Here is a 19,668-nt window from a genome sequence, read left to right on the forward strand (position 1 = left end):
CTCCTTAAGCTAAGAATCACACCCCCAGCTCAACATGTAGACATACTCAAATGTGAGCAGCCCCACAGTGAAGTCATACATACCTGAGCTAATGTGTCCTCACTGGTGCTGCACAACATTTATTTCAGGGTTTACGTGTGATGGGCAGGGGTTACACTGGGGGCCATGTGGGTGCGTCTGTTTGTGGGTAACGTGTGTGATGGACCATGACCATTTGTCACGGGGCGTCACTGGGGTGACACTGGCCCCTGGGGGAGCTGGCTCGGGGCTTGCCCAGTGTGGGACTCGCCGCCTGCAGGTCCCTTGCTCGGGTCAGGCCCGGCTTTGCTGAACCGAGGGCGCCCCCTAGCGGCCGCTCGCAGCCCGGCTTTCCGGGAGAGACGCCGCTTGGCCGCCCCCGGCCCGGCTCAGGCGAAGCGGCCGGCCTGGAGCCGGCCATGAAATCGGCCTTTGTCACCGTGGGGACGACCAGCTTCGAGGAGCTGATCGCCGCGGTGACCGCCCCGGAGACTCTCCAGGTGAGGCCGAGGCGCCCTTCCCGCAGGCGGCGGGGCCTAGTGCGGCCCTGGGCCTGCCGCGGCTCCCGGCTTCCCGGCTCGCGCCGCAGGCCCCTAGCCGCCCTGGCTGCTCCCTGCCCGCGGGGGGAGTGTCTGCTGGGCCCCGGGGCTGGCTCCCGCGCTGGGGGGACGTTCCCCTCACCCGGCGCCGGCTCGGCGCGGGACTCGTGCGCCCGAGGAGAGAAGCGGTGCTGGCCCCCGGGCCGGCCCAACCCAACCCAGCCCGCCTCGTCCCCGGGCCAGGAGGCGCAGAGCCCAGGGCGATGTAACCTCGCCTCCCCCCGTCTCGCTGTAGGTCTTGCGGAGCCTCGGCTACGGCCGACTCGTCCTGCAGGTTGGCAGAGGGGCGGCGGCCCCGGCCCCGTTCCGCACGGCGGCGTTTACACTGGACGTGTTCCGGTTCAAGGAGTCGCTGGCTGAGGAGCTTGAGAAAGCGGATCTGGTGATCAGCCACGCAGGTAACGCGGCTTCGTGGGGGGCGTTTGAGCGTCTGGCGGAGGCAGGTGCCCGGGGTCAGGGAGGCGAGCTCTGCTCTCTGCTGCGGAGAGGCTGCCTGCTTTGGGCCAGAGCAGGGCCACTCTGGTGAGCTGAAGTGCTGGGTTTGCTGGATTTGCTCTAGGGCAGGGGTCCGGAAAACTGACATAGCCTGAGGGGCCACTGACAAGTTTTAGAGCTTTTAGCTTTGTCCCTGTGATGAAGTGGGGATTGTCTGTAATAGTTTCATGACACCGGTGCGTGCCTCGGTTTCCCCTATATGCTGCATTGTTACCCAATGGGTGGAAAAGGGCTATTTGCTGTCAGGGCAGGCTAACAGGCATCGGTATGAATATCACCTGGCTGTCTGAGCTTCAGTGGGGCATTGGAAAAGGACTGGCAGACATTGACCCCATGTCAGTGGAGAATTTGAGAAGATAGTGGCAAATCCAATCACCGGGATAGTGACAACTAGCAGCCAATGACCCAGAAGGAGAGAGATTTCCCCACCTCTGCAGGGTAGCTCAGCAACATACCAGCTCAAGGACAAAGGATGGGAAAGCTGTGAGGTGGGGGATAAGAATTGATGGCTGAAAGGAGACATCTCTTACCTGGGAACTGACTAAGAGAGAGAGAGAGCTTGAACCCTGTGGGTCACTACAGCTTGGCTGGACTCTGAGTTAACTAGAATGGTGTGTGCCATGGTTTAAGCTTCATTTCTCTATGCTGACCTAAAAACGTCCTATGCTGTGTTCCAGTTGACTAATAAACCCTAATGTTTTGACAATGCAGTTGGAGTATGTCTGCAAATGCTTGGTGAGGTGCATTAATTCCCGAAGAGTGGACAAGTCCCCACCAGGACTCTAGCTCAGTTGGACTCACTGAACAGAGCTCACAGTGTGAAACGGGAGTGCTGGAGCCCCAGAGGTCGAGTCTAAGGAGGCGGTGAGGCCACAAGGCCTACCTTGTGCAGGAAGAGTGAGACCCCTTGGGGGACTGGTATGCTGAAGGTGTTCCTCCTAGAGAGTTTTCCAAAGCTAGAGGCACAGCACCAATTCTAGGGATCCGTGACAGTCTCCCAGTTAAAATTTTGTAAAATTTTAGTTAAAACTCCCATTCAAACCAAATGACAGTGGAATCATACAGCATAATGGCAGTATGGCCTGAGTAAATACTTCAGGGTTAATTGTTTTTTACTGCAAGAGTGTAAGGTGAAACTTGGATGCATATGTGCAAATACTGTTCATGTTACTGATTTCTTCTGTAGGTGCAGGCACTTGTTTGGAGACACTGGAAAAAGGAAAACCACTCTTGGTGGTGGTAAATGAAAAGCTGATGAACAATCATCAGCTAGAATTAGCCAGGCAACTATACAGAGATGGACACCTCTTCTACTGTACTTGTAGGTATGGCACATATTTTCATATCATTTGTGCCTCCTCCTAAGGGTACAGCCAACTGTTCTCACTTTGTTCCCTTAGAAGAAATTGACAGCAGCCGTCCTGACTGAATGAGTATTATTATTAGTAGTATTAAGGTAGTGCATAGGACCCCTAGTCATGGCCCAGGACCCCATTGTGCTAGATATAGTTTTCACAGTTTTATTTTACAGTATCACTTACAACACACAGATTTATTGGGGGGTGGGAGGGATCTCTTCTCTGCAACTGTACATCAAAGGCAAAAATCAGTAACTCCTCCTCAAACAGACAATGACTAGATTGGGCATAGCTCCCTCCAGAGCTAGTCTACCACTGCTACATATTTTTGCCAGGATAGATTACTACTAGAGTTACGCTTGGTGCTACTTTCACCAAACGGTTGAAAATCTGGTTCCAAGGTTATCATTTTTAAGGGCACTACTGATTCCGATTAAATGACAAACACTCTAAACAGAGCAAAAGTGAAGGAGTCTGAGTTGTAGTTATTAAAACTGTTCAGGAAAAAAAACCCCCCAAACAAATCCAAACCTCTGAAGTTGGTAGAAAGCAGCACTGGCCAATAGATCTAAGTAACATACCTTGTAAGGTAAATTTAATAAAAGGCCCGTCTCTTCGGAAGCTTCTGTTTGAACTTATTTAGGTCTTCATGTTGAATACAGCCTTAAAACAACATCGGAAGTTTGGGTTGATCAACCACTATCCTACCCAGAAGGAGAGTTGTTGAATAACCATTTAGATCTGACACAAGCTCTCTTGTCTTGCACACTGATTGCTCCTGCTGTCAACTTAATTCTAACACCTGGTCAAGACTCTATATGGCTGTCTGTAGTCAGGAGATCTTAGGAAGGTAAAAACAGGATACAGATTGGATAATGTGAAATGCATTCACAAGTGTCTTAAATTTAAGTAATCTTATTACTTATATAGTGCATGGTACTATTAATGAATAAAATAAGATGAAGTCCCTCCCTCAAGGATCTTAAACTTAATATAAACACAGATTACAGTGAATTTTATTGTCCTTCATAAGTGAAAATCATTCAGGAAAAATTAAGAAGGGAGAGTGGGAAGGCTTTAGGATACATGTTATATGTTTTATGATTCATGTTTGGGAACTTTGGGTTATCATAGTAATTTCTTACGTTTTGGTAAATTTAAAACTACTTCATGAGACATAAATAACCAAGTGAAAATGTTTAGTGGAAGAAGAATTTTGAGAAGGGATCTGAAGGGCAGACAAAAAAGGGAGTGTACGGTGGCTTTTGACCTGGGACAGCACCTAACCCACTCTGAATCTGGGTCCACATTGAAAGGAAAAACCATTGGTCATGTTACTCCTGGGGGAATTCTGCAACAAAAAATCCAAAATTCTGCATATTTTATTTGTCAAAATAATGCAATATAATCACACCAGTTTCATTTATTTTGGTAATTTATTTAAACTACCATACAGGAAAAAAAATCACAATAACTGTTCAGCATTTCCTAAACACATGAAAGTTAAGTTACAACTACTTGGTAATCAAGACCATGCATTCCAGTTATAATCCTGGATTTTCATTTACATTACTTTTATTTTGGTGTTCTGTAAAGTAGACTGCCACTTTAAATTGCTCAGACTTTCACACATGAGAGTCATACAGTTTGCTAATCATTGTCCTGCATTTATTTTAAATGGATAAGTAAAATAGATCCTGAGCTGTAATCTAACCCCATTGTGCCTCTCTGGCATAGGAAAAAAAGTGAGAAAGCCCATAGACCTTCCTAGCTGAGGATTCTGTTACTGTCATTTACAATAAGGCTCCTTTACACCACTCTGACAAGGTAAAGGAGCCTTAATTGACTAAGATAATGGAAACATTAGCAGCCTGCCTGTTTAGTTGTTACATTTCTGCTCTGCCTCAGGAACAGAGCTTGCTTCACACTGCCCTATGCCAGTCCAAGCCCAGGATGCAGCAATAGCGATGAGAGGGATAGAGTGAGTCTCTCTCACTCATTTGCACCACCTTACTCTCTCTCCATGGACACACACACACACGCATATCCAGCAGGGCCGGCTCCAGCATTTCTGCCGCCCCAAGCAAAAAAAAAAAAAAGCCGCGATCGGCGGCGGCAGTTCAGCGGCAGGTCCTTCGCTCCTAGAGGGAGTGAGGGACCTGCCACCCCCAAATTGCCGCAGGTGCCGCCCCTCTCCCTTGGCCGCCCCAAGCACCTGGAGCCGGCCCTGATATCCAGCCTCCCTTCCCTCCCCTCAACCCCCCATGGTGATCTGCTCTCTGCTGCCGGCTGCTCCCAGCAGATGCGCCCGGGCTGCTGCAGAAGGGGCATGTGTTCCCCACAGATTTCTTTGCTCCCCCATTTTTCTGCGGGGGAGTCAATAAATCTGCGGAAGGTATGAATTCTGCGCACCCCACATGGCGCAGAATTCCCCCAGGAGTAGTCGAGCTGAAATAGTATCATTTTCATTATGCTAATTGTCTTTCCACCTATGGTGTCTCTTTTCCCGCTAATGTGTGTTCTTGTTCCTAATCTAATGCCAAAGGGACTCATGTGCATGCATGCTTTAAGGCAGGATTAGAAAAAATAGCAAAAGACAAAATACCCCCATGTGAAGTATTTAATCGTTCATGTTGCCTTTGTTTTTGCTTTGTTTTTATAGCACCCTTTTGGAGTCATTGAAGTCAATCGATTTGTCAACACTGAAACCCTTTCCTCCTGGACAGCCAGAAAAGTTTGCTGCATTCTTGGACAGAGTTATTGGATGTGAATAACTAATCCAGAAAAATGAAAACGTTAGTATGTGATCAAATTCTTCTAATGTCACTTCCTTAATAGGAAAATCCACTTATTCGAACCAACACTTTTTGTATCAACTGAACATAAATATGCCTGTTCAATTTCAACTGACATTAAATATTTTCCCATTTAATGCCAATTTAAAATCTACTAGCGTCATGCTTCAAGTAACACAGTAGAGGTATAGGGTTATTTTTTGTTTGACAACTCTATCTAAAGGACTTATCTAGCAAGAGCCAAGGAGAGCCAGAAACTAAAGACCCACAACTTGACTCTTGCAGACAAGGTCCAGATGGCAAATCCAGCTAACAGACAAAAAGATGTTTCCTTGCAATTTTCAGTCTCAACTGTGTGTAAGATCTTAAAGAGAAAGAGAGAAATCCTAAACGAGTAGCACAGTAGTTCAAACTACAATCAAAAATGACAATGGATGGGGAAAAAGAACGGGGTAGAGGAGGCACTTCTGCGCTGGTTTGTTCATTCACATCATCAGAACACATCAATTACAGGCGAGTTACTGATCAGGAAAGCATAAAACATTGCAACAGAAATGGGACTTGAAAATTTTGAACCAGTCAACAGGTGGCTTTACTGGCAGAAAGCATGAACTAACATTGCATTTAAATGGAGCCATGGTGAGAGAGATACTGGTATCTGAACTCAAGCACTGGACAACAGATGTCCTACCCTCAGTCTTGGCCAAATTCTCTTTGGAGGACATTTATAGCTGGTTTACTTTACAGCAATCCCAAAGGAAATTCTGGCCTTTAAAAAGTCATAATTAGCAGCAAAATAGCAAAGGAAAGAGTCACTGTTCTTGTGTGTGCAAGCCAAACTGGCAAAGATAAAATGAAAATTCTTGTGACTGAAAAAAGGAAAATGCCATGTTGTTTTCCTGGTGTCCCCTCCCTGCAGGGCCGGCTTTAGGCCAGTTTTGCCGATTTCCCCGAATTGGGCCCCGCGCCTAAGAGCGCCCCGCGCAGAGCTGTGCCGCTCTCCCGGAAGTAGCAGCTGTTGCTGCTAGGCAACCAGAGATGCTGGCCGGCTGAGGCAGTGGCTGTTGGGGGGGGGGAGAGGGGGGGAGGAGAAGGCACATGTGCTTTGTAGCCTTTCCCTCCCCTCCCCCCGGCACTCACCTGGAGGAGACGCTGAGGGGGCTTCCTGCAGTGGACCTCACTCACCTCGGGCCCCGCGCAGATCGGGCAGCATCCCTGCCTGAAGCAAAGCTCTGAGGTTCTCCCGGAAGCAGCAGCTGTTGCTGCTAGGCAGCCAGAGACGCTGGCAGGCAGAGGGCTAGGGCTGAGGCAGCGGGGGCTGTTGCAGGTCAGGAGGGGGGAGGAGGGGGAGAAGGCACATGTGCTTTGCAGCCTTTCCCTCCCCTCCCCTCAGCACTCACCTGGAGGAGACACCGAGGGGTCTTCCGGTCCGGTGGGAGACAGGAATCTCTGCAGTGTGGACCTCACTCACCTGAGCAGCTGCTGGGGCTTCGGTCGGTGAGTGTTTGACCCCGTGGTTCCCCATAGGTTTGTAATATTGGGTTGATTTTGTGGTTTTCGGTGGTGTTGCTGTTTGAGGGTGAGTTTGTACCTGCCTGTGTCTGTTTCAAAACTAAACTCTGGATCATGTAACCCAATAAACCCAGGAAGAAAGCCCCGAGCCGGTATTTAGTGCTGTGAATTCCAGGTGAGAGAGAGAGGGGGGTTTGGACGAGGAAATCAAATACATCACGAGGGGAGAATGCGAAAGGTCTGCAACAGGCAGGCTGAGACTCTTATCTCTCCCCTCTCCCCCCCCCCCCCCCGAGAGAGGGGAAACTGAGGCATGGAGTGATCTGATTCCCCTCCCCAAATTATTTTGCAAAGGAAGGGGACAGGGGCTCCTATCCAAACCAGTTCCCTTCCCATCAACTCTGCTTCCCCTGCTGCAAGACCGCTGTAGGGGCTGAATATTTCCATTAAACTCTGGCTCCTTCGTTTGCCCTGCAACAATAAAATAGACCAGCTTTGGGGGGGGGAGGAATAGCCCCCCCCCCCCACAAAGCTGTGTGGACATTAAGGTTGGGGGGGGGGGGCACGATAATATTCCGGATCAATCAAACGCCCAGCTCAGCTTTCTAGCCATCCAGCAGCTCTAGGGCAGGGAAGGTGCTCTTGGTGCAGAGTGGTCGCAAAACAGGGGTGAATTTAGCAAGGGTGGGGTCCAGTTGAAATCCCGCCCGATGCAGCCACACAGAATCGCTGGCGGCGCTTGGAGAGGCCAGGAGTGGAAGCAGGTGGCCCGGGGGTGAGGGGACATTTGCCCTCAGTCCTGGGCTCTGGGATGGACTAGGCTGGCTGGTGGGTTCAGTCTAGTCTTCCAGCCTGTTGCTCTCGCTGGGGTTTGTGGTTTTCATCTGGCTCCACCGAAAAGATCAAACAAGCCCAGTAGAAAAGGGGGGTGAGAGAGGCGGGAAGGGGTTTGTAAGGGGTTAAAGTGACCCATCGATGAAAGAGTAAAACCAGAGTTTGACTGGGTTTCCCCCCAGCCACCACTCCTGCAAACACTGGGCAAGGGGCAGCCCCATCCCCCACCGAGGCGATGGTGAGGGGCAGCAGGGGAGGAAGGAAGCCACATGTAATGGCAGTCCTCTCCCCCCCAGCACCCACCACCCTCTCTCCGGCCCCCAAACTCTGTCCCAGAGCCTGCACCCACCCCTCCGCACTCCCTCCCAGAGCCTGCACCCCTCCACCCATCCTGCACCCCACCCCGTGCCCCAGCCCGGAGCCTGCACCCAGCACCCAAACTCCGTCCCACTCAGCCCTGGGCAAAGCTCTCCTTGGGTCTGGCTCCCAGCCCCTCTCCAAGGGTTGCAGCTGTCTGGAAGTGCCTGCCTTCCACACCTTCCTCATTCACACCTCATTCATTCAACAGGGCAATTGATTACAAAGTGGGGGGGGGAATCTTATTCTAGTTCTAGCAAAAAGACATTTTTCTTTTACCTTAATTATACTACCTTAGGGGCCCGCTATAACATATTACCAAGGTTCAATACAAAGTCATATAAAAGTTGTACAAAAATGCATAATGCAGAGATTTATCTACAACTGCATTGATTGACTGCTGTGTGCAGTAATATAGTGACCCCTGGGTCTTTGAATGAGGCTTTATACTTGCGGGGGGGGGGGGGGGGGCGAGCGGGTGGGCAAGCGGCGGGTGGGCAAAGAGGCGAGCAGTGAGCCAGCAGGGGTTCTAGGGGCGGGCATGGGGGTTTCTGGCAGGAGAGTTAACCTGCATTTACAAAACACTCCGAATAAAAAAACACTCTGTGCTCTTAAAACATATCTTTTCTTGCTTTAAGTTTTGAAAATTCAGTCACTAGTTCTTTTAGATCCAGTTTTCCAGCTATTTCATGCTCTATTGACATTGTGACCAGTCCAACAAGTCTCTTGCACCATTGTTGAACGCAGATATGTTTTTATCAATTTTAACTTTGAGAAGCTACAATGCAGGAAGACCGATTAAACAATTTGGCAATCATGCAAAATGAAGAGCTTAGAGTTAGGCAATATACTGAAAGATTTTGTCAAACAAAAAGCAAGGAAGATAAAGTTTTAAAAACATATAGGTGAGATGTACAATACAGTTCCTCTTAATGAACTTGATATTTATAATATAAGATGCAATGTATGTAATATATAATTTTGTTATTATTTATATAGTCATGGAAAGTAAATAATACATGGAAGAAATGAGAGGTGTTTTTTTTTTCTTTTTTTTTTAAAGTCATCCCTGCCAGGGCCCCGCCGAAACTGTTCGAATTGGGCCCCGCACTTCCTAAAGCCGGCCCTGCCTCCCTGTCTACGATCTATAAAGCAAACAGGAATGCATGAATGATTGTCATCAGATTCACTGAATGGCTTATGAACATTGACCAAGAGATGGGGGGAAAACAAAAGGAAAATTGCAGTGATTCTCAATTGTTCAGCCCATCCTATACCGGAATTTACAAATGTGAAACTGAACTTTCTGCTGCCCGGTACAATTTCTCTACACCAGACTACAACTGAAGGGGTCATTCACAATTTAAAGCTCCATTATAGAAAGATCATGGTGCATAAAATCTTCATGCAAACTGATGGTGGCACAGCAAATGTGAGAAAGTCCACAAAAGATCTTGGTGTTTTGGATGGTGTTTATATTGCATAGTACCAGGCTGGAGGTAACAACTTTGTCAGTTGTAACTGAAAAGTTGGTTTTGCAGCTGACATCAAGGAGATCACACTCTTATCTTGGAGGACTTTTCAGCTGAACTTGGTGAGACTTATGTCCTTGGCTGATTTACATGAATACTCTAATACAGATGCTGACCTTGAATGCTTAAGTCAGATGACATAATTAAGATATTTGTAGATCAGTTTCGGAGCCTACTGAAGTGAACAAAACTGGGGAGGAAGATGCAGTCCTAAAACTAACCAAAGAAGCTGTTTTTAGAACAAGCTTTTGGTTGTAGTGAAGTGAATAAAATTATTACTAAATCCATTCTACAGTTTGATAAAGCCCCAATCTCTGTCAGGTACTAACAGCATCATCTGATCCCATCTACAAGGCCAAATAGTGTTTTAACCATATTGGGAATTAATGTGAAACCAGGTCCTCCACCACAGCAGCTTCTTTTATAATATAGCCTGTTCACACTTGGAACAGAACTGTACTAGTTACACTTATGTTGATACATAGTTTTTATCAAAGTTCTAACCACTTCTCCCAGATCACTGCAGTGTGGTTGGGTTTTGTTTTATACTAACAGTCAGACACAGTGGTACACTGCTAAAAAGTTAGTCTTTGACAAAATTCACTAGCACAATTTTCAGGAGAAAAAAAATCCCTGTCCACACTGACTGACACCCTGCTAGTTACACCCATATCAACAACCACGTTTTAGTGTGGTTCTGATCACTGTAAGTAGGATACAAGCCAACCTAAGCCTAAATTAATGTGCTCTTCCTCTAAATGTTCTTTAAATGTGTTTGTATGTGAAAGCTGACAGTGATGCGGTTCCAAATGTCACAGTATATGTGAACACAAACGATTGAAACAAATTAATTTTATTTCATTAATGCCTATTGAGCTAGGCAGCATACATACTTAATTAAAAGGCAGTCCCTCCTCCTAAACGTTTATAATTTGTTTTGATATTTTCCCCCAAATTTAGCTGTGTGATTTTGGACATGCAACAAATATGTGAAAGGGACAGAGCAGAACAGAAGCTTTTGTTTGGAGTATTAAAGAGCTGAAAAGAGGAAAATTGGCTCAACTTAATAATTTCCTAAAAAAAGTATGAACACACTCTCTGCAACAGATTTCAGAATTCTTCATTTCAGTTATGTGCCTTCCGCTGACATCTTTATGTCAACAACTAGTTTTTTTTACATGTCATAGCATCAAAAAGGCAAGGAATCTGATGTATTTATTCACAAAAATGTACAGTGAAGTAAGGTTTGTATTAGGGCTGTCAAGCAATTAAAAAAATTAATCGCGATTAATCACATTGTTAATAAAATACCATTTATTTTAAATATTTTTGGATGTTTACTACATTTTCAAGTACATTAATTTAAATTACAATACAGAATACAAAGTGTGCAGTGCTCACTTTAGTTTTTATGACAATTTTTTTACAGTGCAAATATTTGTATTTTTCAGTTCACCTTATATAAGTACTGTAGTGCAATCTCTTTATCATGAAAGTTGAACTTACAAATGTAGAATTATGTACCAAAAAAACTGCATTCAAAAATAAAACAATGTAAAACTTTAGAGCCTACAAGTCCACTCAGCCAATCACTCAGACAAAATATGGTTGGTTACAATTTGCATGAGCTAATGCTGCCTGCTTCTTGTTTACAATGTCACCTGAAAGTGAGAACAGGCATTTGCATGGCAGTGTTGTAGCAGGCGTTGCAAGAGATTTACGTGTCAGATACGATAAAGATTCACATGTCCCTTCATGCTTCAACCACCATTCCAGAATACATGCTTCCATGCTGATGATGGGTTCTACTTGATAACGATCCAAAGCAGTGCAGACTGACACATGTTCATTTTAATCATCTGAGGCAGATGCCACTAGCAGAAGGTTGATTTTCTTTTTTGGTGGTTTGGTTCTGTAGTTTCCGCATCAGAGTGTTGCTCTTTTAAGACTTCTAAAAGCATGCTCCATACCTTATCCTCTCAGATTTTGGATGGCATTTCAACATCCCCAACAGTAATTTTCTGGTCTGGGAAGTAAGTCCTTTCTTGCAGCTGTTCGAACAGCCTGGAGTTCCTAAAGATACGAGCGTCATGCACCTTTCCCGGCCATCCCACGTTAATGTCGGTGAAACGTCCCTTGTGATCTGCCAGTGCTTGCAGCACCATTGAGAAATACCCCTTACGGTTTATGTACTGGTTGGCAAGATGGTCCAGTGCCAAGATAGGGATATGCATTCCGTCTATTGCCCCACCACAGTTAGGGAACCCCATTGCAGCAGCCATCCACTATGGCCTGCACATTTCCCAGAATCACTACCCTTGCTAGCAGAAAGTTAGTGATTGCCTTGGCTACTTGGATCATAGCAGCCCCCACAGTAGATTTACCCACTCCAAATTGATTCCCGACTAACCGGTAGCAGTCAGGTGTTGCAAGCTTCCAGAGGGCTATCGCCACTCGCTTCTCAACTGTCAGGGCAGCTCTCATCTTGGTATTCCTGCGCGTCAGGGTGGGGGAAAGCAATTCACAAAGTTCCAGGAAAGTGGTCTTATGCATGTGAAAGTTTCACAGCCACTGGGAATCAGCCCATACCTGCAACACTATGCAGTCCCACCAGTCTGTGCTTGTTTGCCGGGCCCAGAATCGGCATTCCACTGTATCAACCTGCCCCACTGCCGCCATGATGTCCCAATTGCCACATCCTGTGCTTTCAGGAACGTCTGTGTCCGTGTCCTCACAATCGTCCTTGTGCTGGCGGCTCCTAGCCAGGTTCTGCACATACTGCAGGATAATGCGCAAGGTGTTTACTATGCTCACAACAGCAGCGGTGAGCTGAGTGGGCTCCATGCTTGCCCTGCTATGGCATCTGCACGGGTAACCCAGGAAAAAAGGCACAAAATGATTGTCTGCCGTTGCTTTCACGGAGGGAGGGAGGGAAGACTTGACGACATGTACCCAAAACCACCTGCGACAATGTTTTTGCCCCATAAGGCATTGGGAGCTTAACCCAGAATTCCAATGGGCAGCAGAGACTGCGGGGACTGCCGGATAGCTACCCACAGTGTCCAGCTCCGTGAGTCGAAGCTAGCCATGGTATTGAGGACGCACTCCGCCGACTTAATGCGCTTAGTGGGGACATACACGATCGACTGTATAAAATCGCTTTCTAAAGATCGACTTCTGTAAAATCGGCCTAATTTCATAGTGTAGACATACCCTTAAACTCCTGTTTTTCTACTCCAGACATAGCCTAAATGTTTTCTAGACTCCAGGTTTGATTTATTTATACAGCTGCAAGTCCAGGTCAGAGTTCATGCAGGTTGAAATGTAAAAGTGCCAATAATTCCACCAAACTGAGAACAGAAAGTACACCTATATCAAATAAATAAAACATTGTTTTGAGAGTCTCAGTATAATGTATACATATGCACACATATACACAAAGCACCAATGAAATACAGCATCCTCTAAGATGGGAGTGTGGTAACCAACTAGTATACCGCACAGTGCACGACAGCTGAGGATGGAAATTTTAGTCCAAGCACACCAGGAAAAATCACTGCTATTTCAAGAAGTGTAATTGGTTATTTAATGTCTATGAAGAGAAAACAGGACTTTGTTTTTAAAAAAAGGTTTAATTTAAAATAAGCTATATTTTAAAATAATTTTAACCAGGGCTAAAAAGTTTTGTTAAACTCTTGGTCTCGTATCCACAGACACCAACATTGTTAGATGCGATCAAACCCAGCACTAAAAGAAGCTATCACTTGTACTAAGGCAGGCTGCCTCTAGTCTAAGAACTTGGCTTCACTGCAGAGTTAACCTGAGTTATAACTTGAGTGTTGCCCTCAGATCAAATCCCATCCACACACAAAAACTATTAACTCAAGCATGGTAGTTTTTAACTTGATTTGGCTGTCCAGTCAATGGAGCTCAAGTGAACACAACTCAGCTGGCAATTCAATCACTACAATCTGAATGTTATTTTACAACGTGGCTGCTCTCATTTGAGTTCGGCTAATTTGAGGCTTTAACTGCAGTGAAAACCTGAGTTAGAAATTAACAGACCGTACAGTCACTGTGGCCAGCCAGTAGGGGTGGACACGTGAAGAAGGCTATCTTATTACTAGAGCTAGGTGGGAAATGGTTTTCCCATCCCATGAAAGTTTTAAAGATTTTGAAATTTATCCTGCCACAAATTGTGACAAATTATAAATCTCATATTTTTATGAACTGAACCTGAATTGGTTTTTTTTGGATTAGGTAAAATGAAATGTTTCCTTTTGATAATTCCAAAACTTTTTATTTTTATTTCAACCTTTTTTAACCTTTCTTTTTGGGGATTATAAATTAACAGAAATTTTCAAAACAAAAAGTTGTTTCAAACCAAAAATGAAACTTTTTGTTTAGAAAATGTTGAAACAGAACATTTTGACAATTTGAAACCATTTTTTAAAATAAAAAATTCAGTTTGGGAAATTTGTCAAAGCCAACCCTTTCCCAAAGTTTCAGTTTTGACAAATTAGCATTTTCCAGTGGAAAAATATTTAGTTGGAAAACTCAGATCATCTCTACTTATTACTTAATTGTTCAAATGTCACAAAAAAGAAAAATACTGTTTGTATATCATTCTAATATACTGTATCATATATTCTCCTCCTTGCTCTGACCTGAGCTTTAGGTTGGGATGGAGACGGAAAAGATTTGAGATGATTCATTAGCACTTTATAAAAAATGAAGTTATGTGCTTTACAATGTTTTTAGTACCTGCTCCCCCAAAATTGTTCAGGTCTTTAACTGCTGGGGACACTGTTCATATTTCATCCTGGATCATCTAAAGACTTGTAACCTTCTGATTTCTTGTTATATGAATCTCTGTACAAGTCACCATTTATCTCCTATTGATCAGACACTCTAGTCATTTCTGAGCACTAGTATTTTTATGTCCAGGGCATGGCATTTTCATCATTTTTAAAGGAACAGTCTTTGATACGTTTTTACAGTACTAATATTAATGTTTTTCATTTTTTAGGTAAAAGGACTGGTTTGCTTTCTCATTGTAGGATTCTGGTAATCTTTTTGTAGTGTTTTCTACTAAACCATCAGAGGCCTCTACATTTGAGGGGAATCATGGCTTGTGGGATCTGGAAGTGCATTTAGTTTGCCAGTTCAAATCCAGCCCAAATCAATAGTAAACAAAAGTTTCAAAGAGGGCTATTTACTTTAATTTAAAGAAAAACAAAACCAGCAGAATAAAAGCATGCCCATCCAGGCTCTAGGTGATCTTAGCAACAATTAAAAGCACAATCCAAAAATAATTACAAAGAAAATAACCAAATCAAAGTTCCAACCTGCAAGTTGCTCCCAGTGGTCTAGCCTCCTATGCCTCCTTGGAGCAGCTGGCAAAATCAGCCCATAGCAGCCATCAGTCAGCAAAATTATTAAAGTTCCTACTCTACCCTTTCTCTTCAAATGAATCTCACTCCTCCTCAGATGTCTTCTCAGACAGGCTTTGCAATATACCTATTGCAAAGGAGTTTTTAGTCCACAACAGGAAGAGGGGCCCTCAGAGAACATATTAAAAATCCCCATTCAAATTGGTAGTATCAACATGGAGACCAAGGATAGAATAGGCATGCACGCTAATGTTCTTCCACCTGGTGAAAGTACATTGTTAGTGTGGTGTAAGGCTTGCACATCCATTGCCCCTGCAGTATTTGTTCTGCAAATAAATAGAACTCTTCAGCACTTTCACCATAGGCACTTACAGGAGCATGGAAAAAGAGAATAAGAATGACAAAAATACCAGCAAGAGGGCTTTTAGAGGGGTTTCCCCCAAAGGCAGGGGAGAGGGATTGGCACTACCACCCATCAATTACACGATACTACTCTGCCATTATTTTGTCCTGTAAATGTCAAGCAGATACAATTAAACCTGCCCCATTTTTTAAGTAAGAGTTGTAAGCCTTGACAATAGCCACATAGACTATTTTGTTTCTACTACTAAATAATCAAGTAATTGTGCAATTGGTATTAAATGTCACTCCTTTAAATACCGTTTTGCCTAAAATAAGTTTTTTTTTTTTTTTAAGTTCTGCATGTAGGTGTTTGATGTTGTTACATCCCTTATTAACACCTGAGAAACACAAATGACAGCTGTCTTCATAATCAAACAATTTGTATTCAAATAGTGCACTGTAACCAGTTTATCTGGTGTCCAATGGCACAACAGTGAATTTTTTTAATCCCCAAACATTTTCTTCAATGAGATTTTCACTTCCTAAATTGGAAAAGAAAACACTGTTTGGTTACCACTTTAGGCCCAACTCTTGCAATACCTAGTTCAAAGTCCCTATGAAACTACTTAACAGTTTTGGCTGAGTAGGGACTGAAGGATTTAACCCCTAATTTGCCACATGCTATTTATAGTCATATACAGGCACATCAGAAAAAAACCTCTAAATAATCAATATGAACTCAGCCTAACAAGAAATCCCTTCTCTTCCTCGGGTGGGATGAAGAACTAGACAGTATCTCTTGTCAGTATTTTATTAATCTTTTAGTCAAAGAACAATCAATTTTAAGAAAAAAAAAAAAAACAGATACACACATGGACCCTGAACCTGCATATGAGTAATTTTACATGGGAACAGTCCCACTGAGTTCAAGGATTTGCAGGATTGGGGCCTACAAATATAAACAAGAAAGACAAATGCTTATTACTAATTTACACTACATCTAAAGGAGTCTAGTAAAACAGATAAATTTTCATGTTCTCCTCTCTGATGCCTCATTGGTTAATTGTCACTAGCTCTGTGTATTAAGCACCTGTTTTTGAAAAGGAGCAGAAGAGCCTTTGCACCTGCCAAGAAACCACCCAAATCTGAACGGGGGGCACAGAAAGGGCAATATAACCTACGAAAGACAAACCAGAGCAACTAATAGTGGAATTCCAAGGAAATAAAGTCTCTCTCTGTATTTTAAACTTTATTACATTTTGATGCATTACAACAGACAAGTTAGACCACATATGTAAATCAGTCCTACATTATCTTCTATTATAGGCATATAATACAATACTACTTCACGCGTAAGCTAAACAGCATGCATTTTAACACTACTAACAGTCCCTGGAGCAGAAACAGCTACAAGGAACCACATTTTCTGCCATTATTTTGTCCTGTAAATGTCAAGCAGATACAATTAAACCTGCCCCATTTTTTAAGTAAGAGTTGTAAGCCTTGACAATAGCCACATAGACTATTTTGTTTCTACTACTAAATAATCAAGTAATTGTGCAATTGGTATTAAATGTCACTCCTTTAAATACCGTTTTGCCTAAAATAAGTTGGGTTTTTTTTTTTAAAGTTCTGCATGTAGGTGTTTGATGTCGTTACATCCGAAACACAGGACCATCCCCCAGAATCAACAGCGATTCTTTGTGTAGCTTTGGATTCTAAGCCTGTCCTTGGGGGCTGGTTCGGTTTTTAAACACTTGTGATTGTTTTCCCTCCCTTAGGATGTTATGCATGGCGAAGAGGAGTGAGCAGTCCCCAGGCCCGGACGCCAGTTCTGTAACTTTTACACTTTGCTCCTATGAGCAGCGCCATGGGGCTTGAGACACCGATTGATTCCCTGGCCCGCTGCCCCCAGGGCCGGCTCGCTTTGCTATATGAGGCACGAGACCAGGGCCGATCACCAAAACGGGTGCAGGAGCATGGGCAGCCCGGGCTCATTGGCTGCAGCTGGGCTCCCAGCAAGCGACGCCACGCGCAGCCCCGTGCGCCCAGGGGACTGCTGCGCTCAGCGGCGCTGCCGCGCGCCCCCTCCCCACTCAGCGCATCCCCGCCCCACCGCCGTCTCCCCTGCAGCCTCCCCAGCGAGCCCCTCCTCCTTCCCCCAGCCCCACGGCTCCAAAGCCCCCGGGGCCACAATGCAGCTGTCCTCCCACCAGCCTGGTGCCTGCTCCTAGTCTTCAGGCTGGACCCGGGGGCTCTTGCCTCGCAGAAGTAGGAGTTCCCCCCTTCGCCCCAACCCGCCCCCGGTCGGAAGATGCAGAAAGGCTGGAAGAAATACTTCGGCCAGAAATCCCTCAGCGAGGTCACCATGGATGAGTATCTGGCCAGCCTGGGGCTGTACCGCAAGCTCACCGCCAAAGACGCCTCTTGTCTCTTTCGGGCTATTTCCGAGCAGGTAAAAGGAGTTTCAGTCCCACCCCTCCTCCCCCCGGGGGTGAAGTTGGGGGGCTCCAGGGGCTGCCCCTCGAGGGCTGAGCTTGTTCCCCTCATAGGCCTGACCTGGTCGTTTTCCCACCACCTCCTAGCTCTCCCAGCTGGAGTTAAATACAATTTATGCCTTTGGGGAGATAATTTCACCTCTCCCTTCCCCCTTCTCTCCTAAAAAGAGCCAGATGAGCTTGTAAGTGGGGTTCGACTTGTTTTCTTTTGGGGCAGAGGATGGATGGGGTTGGTTGAGGTAAGGCACCATTTGCTAAAGTTATATTTTTGGCTTTGAAGTATCCGTGTTGGAGTAATCTTCATCTTTCTCTCCATTCCCAAAGCTGGAGCAGTAGGAGTTGGATAAAAGTTTCTAGTTCTGTTCTGTCCCAATTGTGGGTTAGTTCTAGTTTTGCAAAATGAGCTGTGGCTGGGGTCTAGTTTACCTTTTATCCCAGCTGCCAAAGGTTGGGTTAAAGGTTCTCGTTTGCACTAATATTCTACCCATGGTTACCTAATTAACAATCCTTTATTTTCCTTTAGCATCTTCAAATTCTTCCACTTTAAAATGTATGGGCAAATAACATAAGGCACAGATGTGCTGCCAAAAAGGATCATGCTATATATTGAGGTTCTATTTGAGTAGCTTATAAAGGGTTTTATTAAATGACTAATCACTTCCCATACACTGTTAGTCCAATGGGTCTAGAGGTTGATTACGACTATCTATCACCTAATGGTGTGCTTATAATTACCTATAGTATGTGTTGTTCAGGTCTGTAACATGCTTATAATATAGTTACCTTGTAATGTAAACCAGGGGTTCTCAACCTTTTTCTTTCAAAGCCATCCCTCCTCTCCCCTCCTCTGCCCCCAACATGATATAAAAACTTCATGGCCTACCTGTGCCACAACAACTGATTTTCTGCATATAAAAGCCAGGGCTGGCGTTAGGGGGTAGCAAGCAGGGCAATTGCCTGGGGCCCCATGCCATAGGGCCCCCGCAAAGCTAAGTTGCTCAGGCTTTGGCTTCAATCCCAGGTGGCGGGGCTCAGGGCCCTAGGCTTCAGCCCCAGGCAGTGAGCCTTCGGCTTTCTGCCCTGGGCCCCAGCAAATCTAATGCTGGCCCTGCTTGGCGGACCCCCTGAAACCTGCTCATGGCCCCCTAGGGGGCCCCGGACCGCTGGTTAAGAACCACTGATGTAAACTATATGTAAAGGGAGCCTTAGAGTAAAGTGTAATTTAAAATTAGCTGCAAACCTTTCATTTCAGTGCTTTTAAACACCTTTTTTATTTTCTAGCTGTTTTCTTGTCAGATTCATCATACGGAAGTCAGGAAGGCTTGTGTTTCATTTATGAGGGAAAACCAACATAACTTTGAGTCTGTAAGTAGACTTGTGTATTTATGATATGCAAAGTTTTATGTGTACACTTAGGAAATAACGGTGGTGTTTATACATAAACATATTATTTATGTAGATCTGTGCACTGAAAACCTACATCTCACTGTGTTTTGTTTTGTTTTTAGTTTATAAGTTTTGACCAAGCACAGGTTTAAAATAGTACTAAACGAGATGAGAAGTTGAGGGTAAAATTCTTGCTCATTTGCCTTACTCTGTATACTGTCCATTAGTTTCTAGTCAACTTTAGATTTGTTTCTAAACCTTGGAAATATATTTATATGGCACAACATTTTTATTTGTAAAAGGTAATACACATTTATTCTAAACATCTGATCTCTCATCTTAAGTAACTGTGATTACAGTACCGTATAGACATTAGTAAGCTATCTTTGTGAAACTGAAACTTCTTGTGTCTGTGAAACAATACATTTTGAAGTAAAACGTGCATCTCTAAGGACAGTGAAATACTGCATGGCTCTTTAACCGTGGTTTTATACGTGCTTTAATGTCACAGTACACTTTCAGTGGATGACTTCAACAACTGTAGAAGCC

General features: G+C 44.7%; 1 protein-coding gene across 1 annotated transcript in view; it reads left to right on the top strand.

The window, feature by feature from the left end:
- The first annotated feature begins 356 nt into the window (after positions 1-356).
- Positions 357-19,668, top strand: part of ALG13 (ALG13 UDP-N-acetylglucosaminyltransferase subunit) — a 58,894-nt gene continuing 39,582 nt past the window's right edge. The window contains exons 1-7 of the mRNA XM_065410924.1: positions 357-518; positions 853-1,015; positions 2,299-2,437; positions 5,133-5,236; positions 14,530-14,567; positions 17,550-17,690; positions 19,015-19,098. Of these exons, the coding sequence (XP_065266996.1) occupies positions 438-518; positions 853-1,015; positions 2,299-2,437; positions 5,133-5,236; positions 14,530-14,567; positions 17,550-17,690; positions 19,015-19,098 (750 nt within the window). The 5' untranslated portion in view covers positions 357-437. The remainder of the gene's footprint in view (positions 519-852; positions 1,016-2,298; positions 2,438-5,132; positions 5,237-14,529; positions 14,568-17,549; positions 17,691-19,014; positions 19,099-19,668) is intronic.

Source organism: Emys orbicularis, chromosome 9 (assembly GCF_028017835.1).
Source record: "Emys orbicularis isolate rEmyOrb1 chromosome 9, rEmyOrb1.hap1, whole genome shotgun sequence".
NCBI classification, from domain to species: domain Eukaryota; kingdom Metazoa; phylum Chordata; order Testudines; family Emydidae; genus Emys; species Emys orbicularis.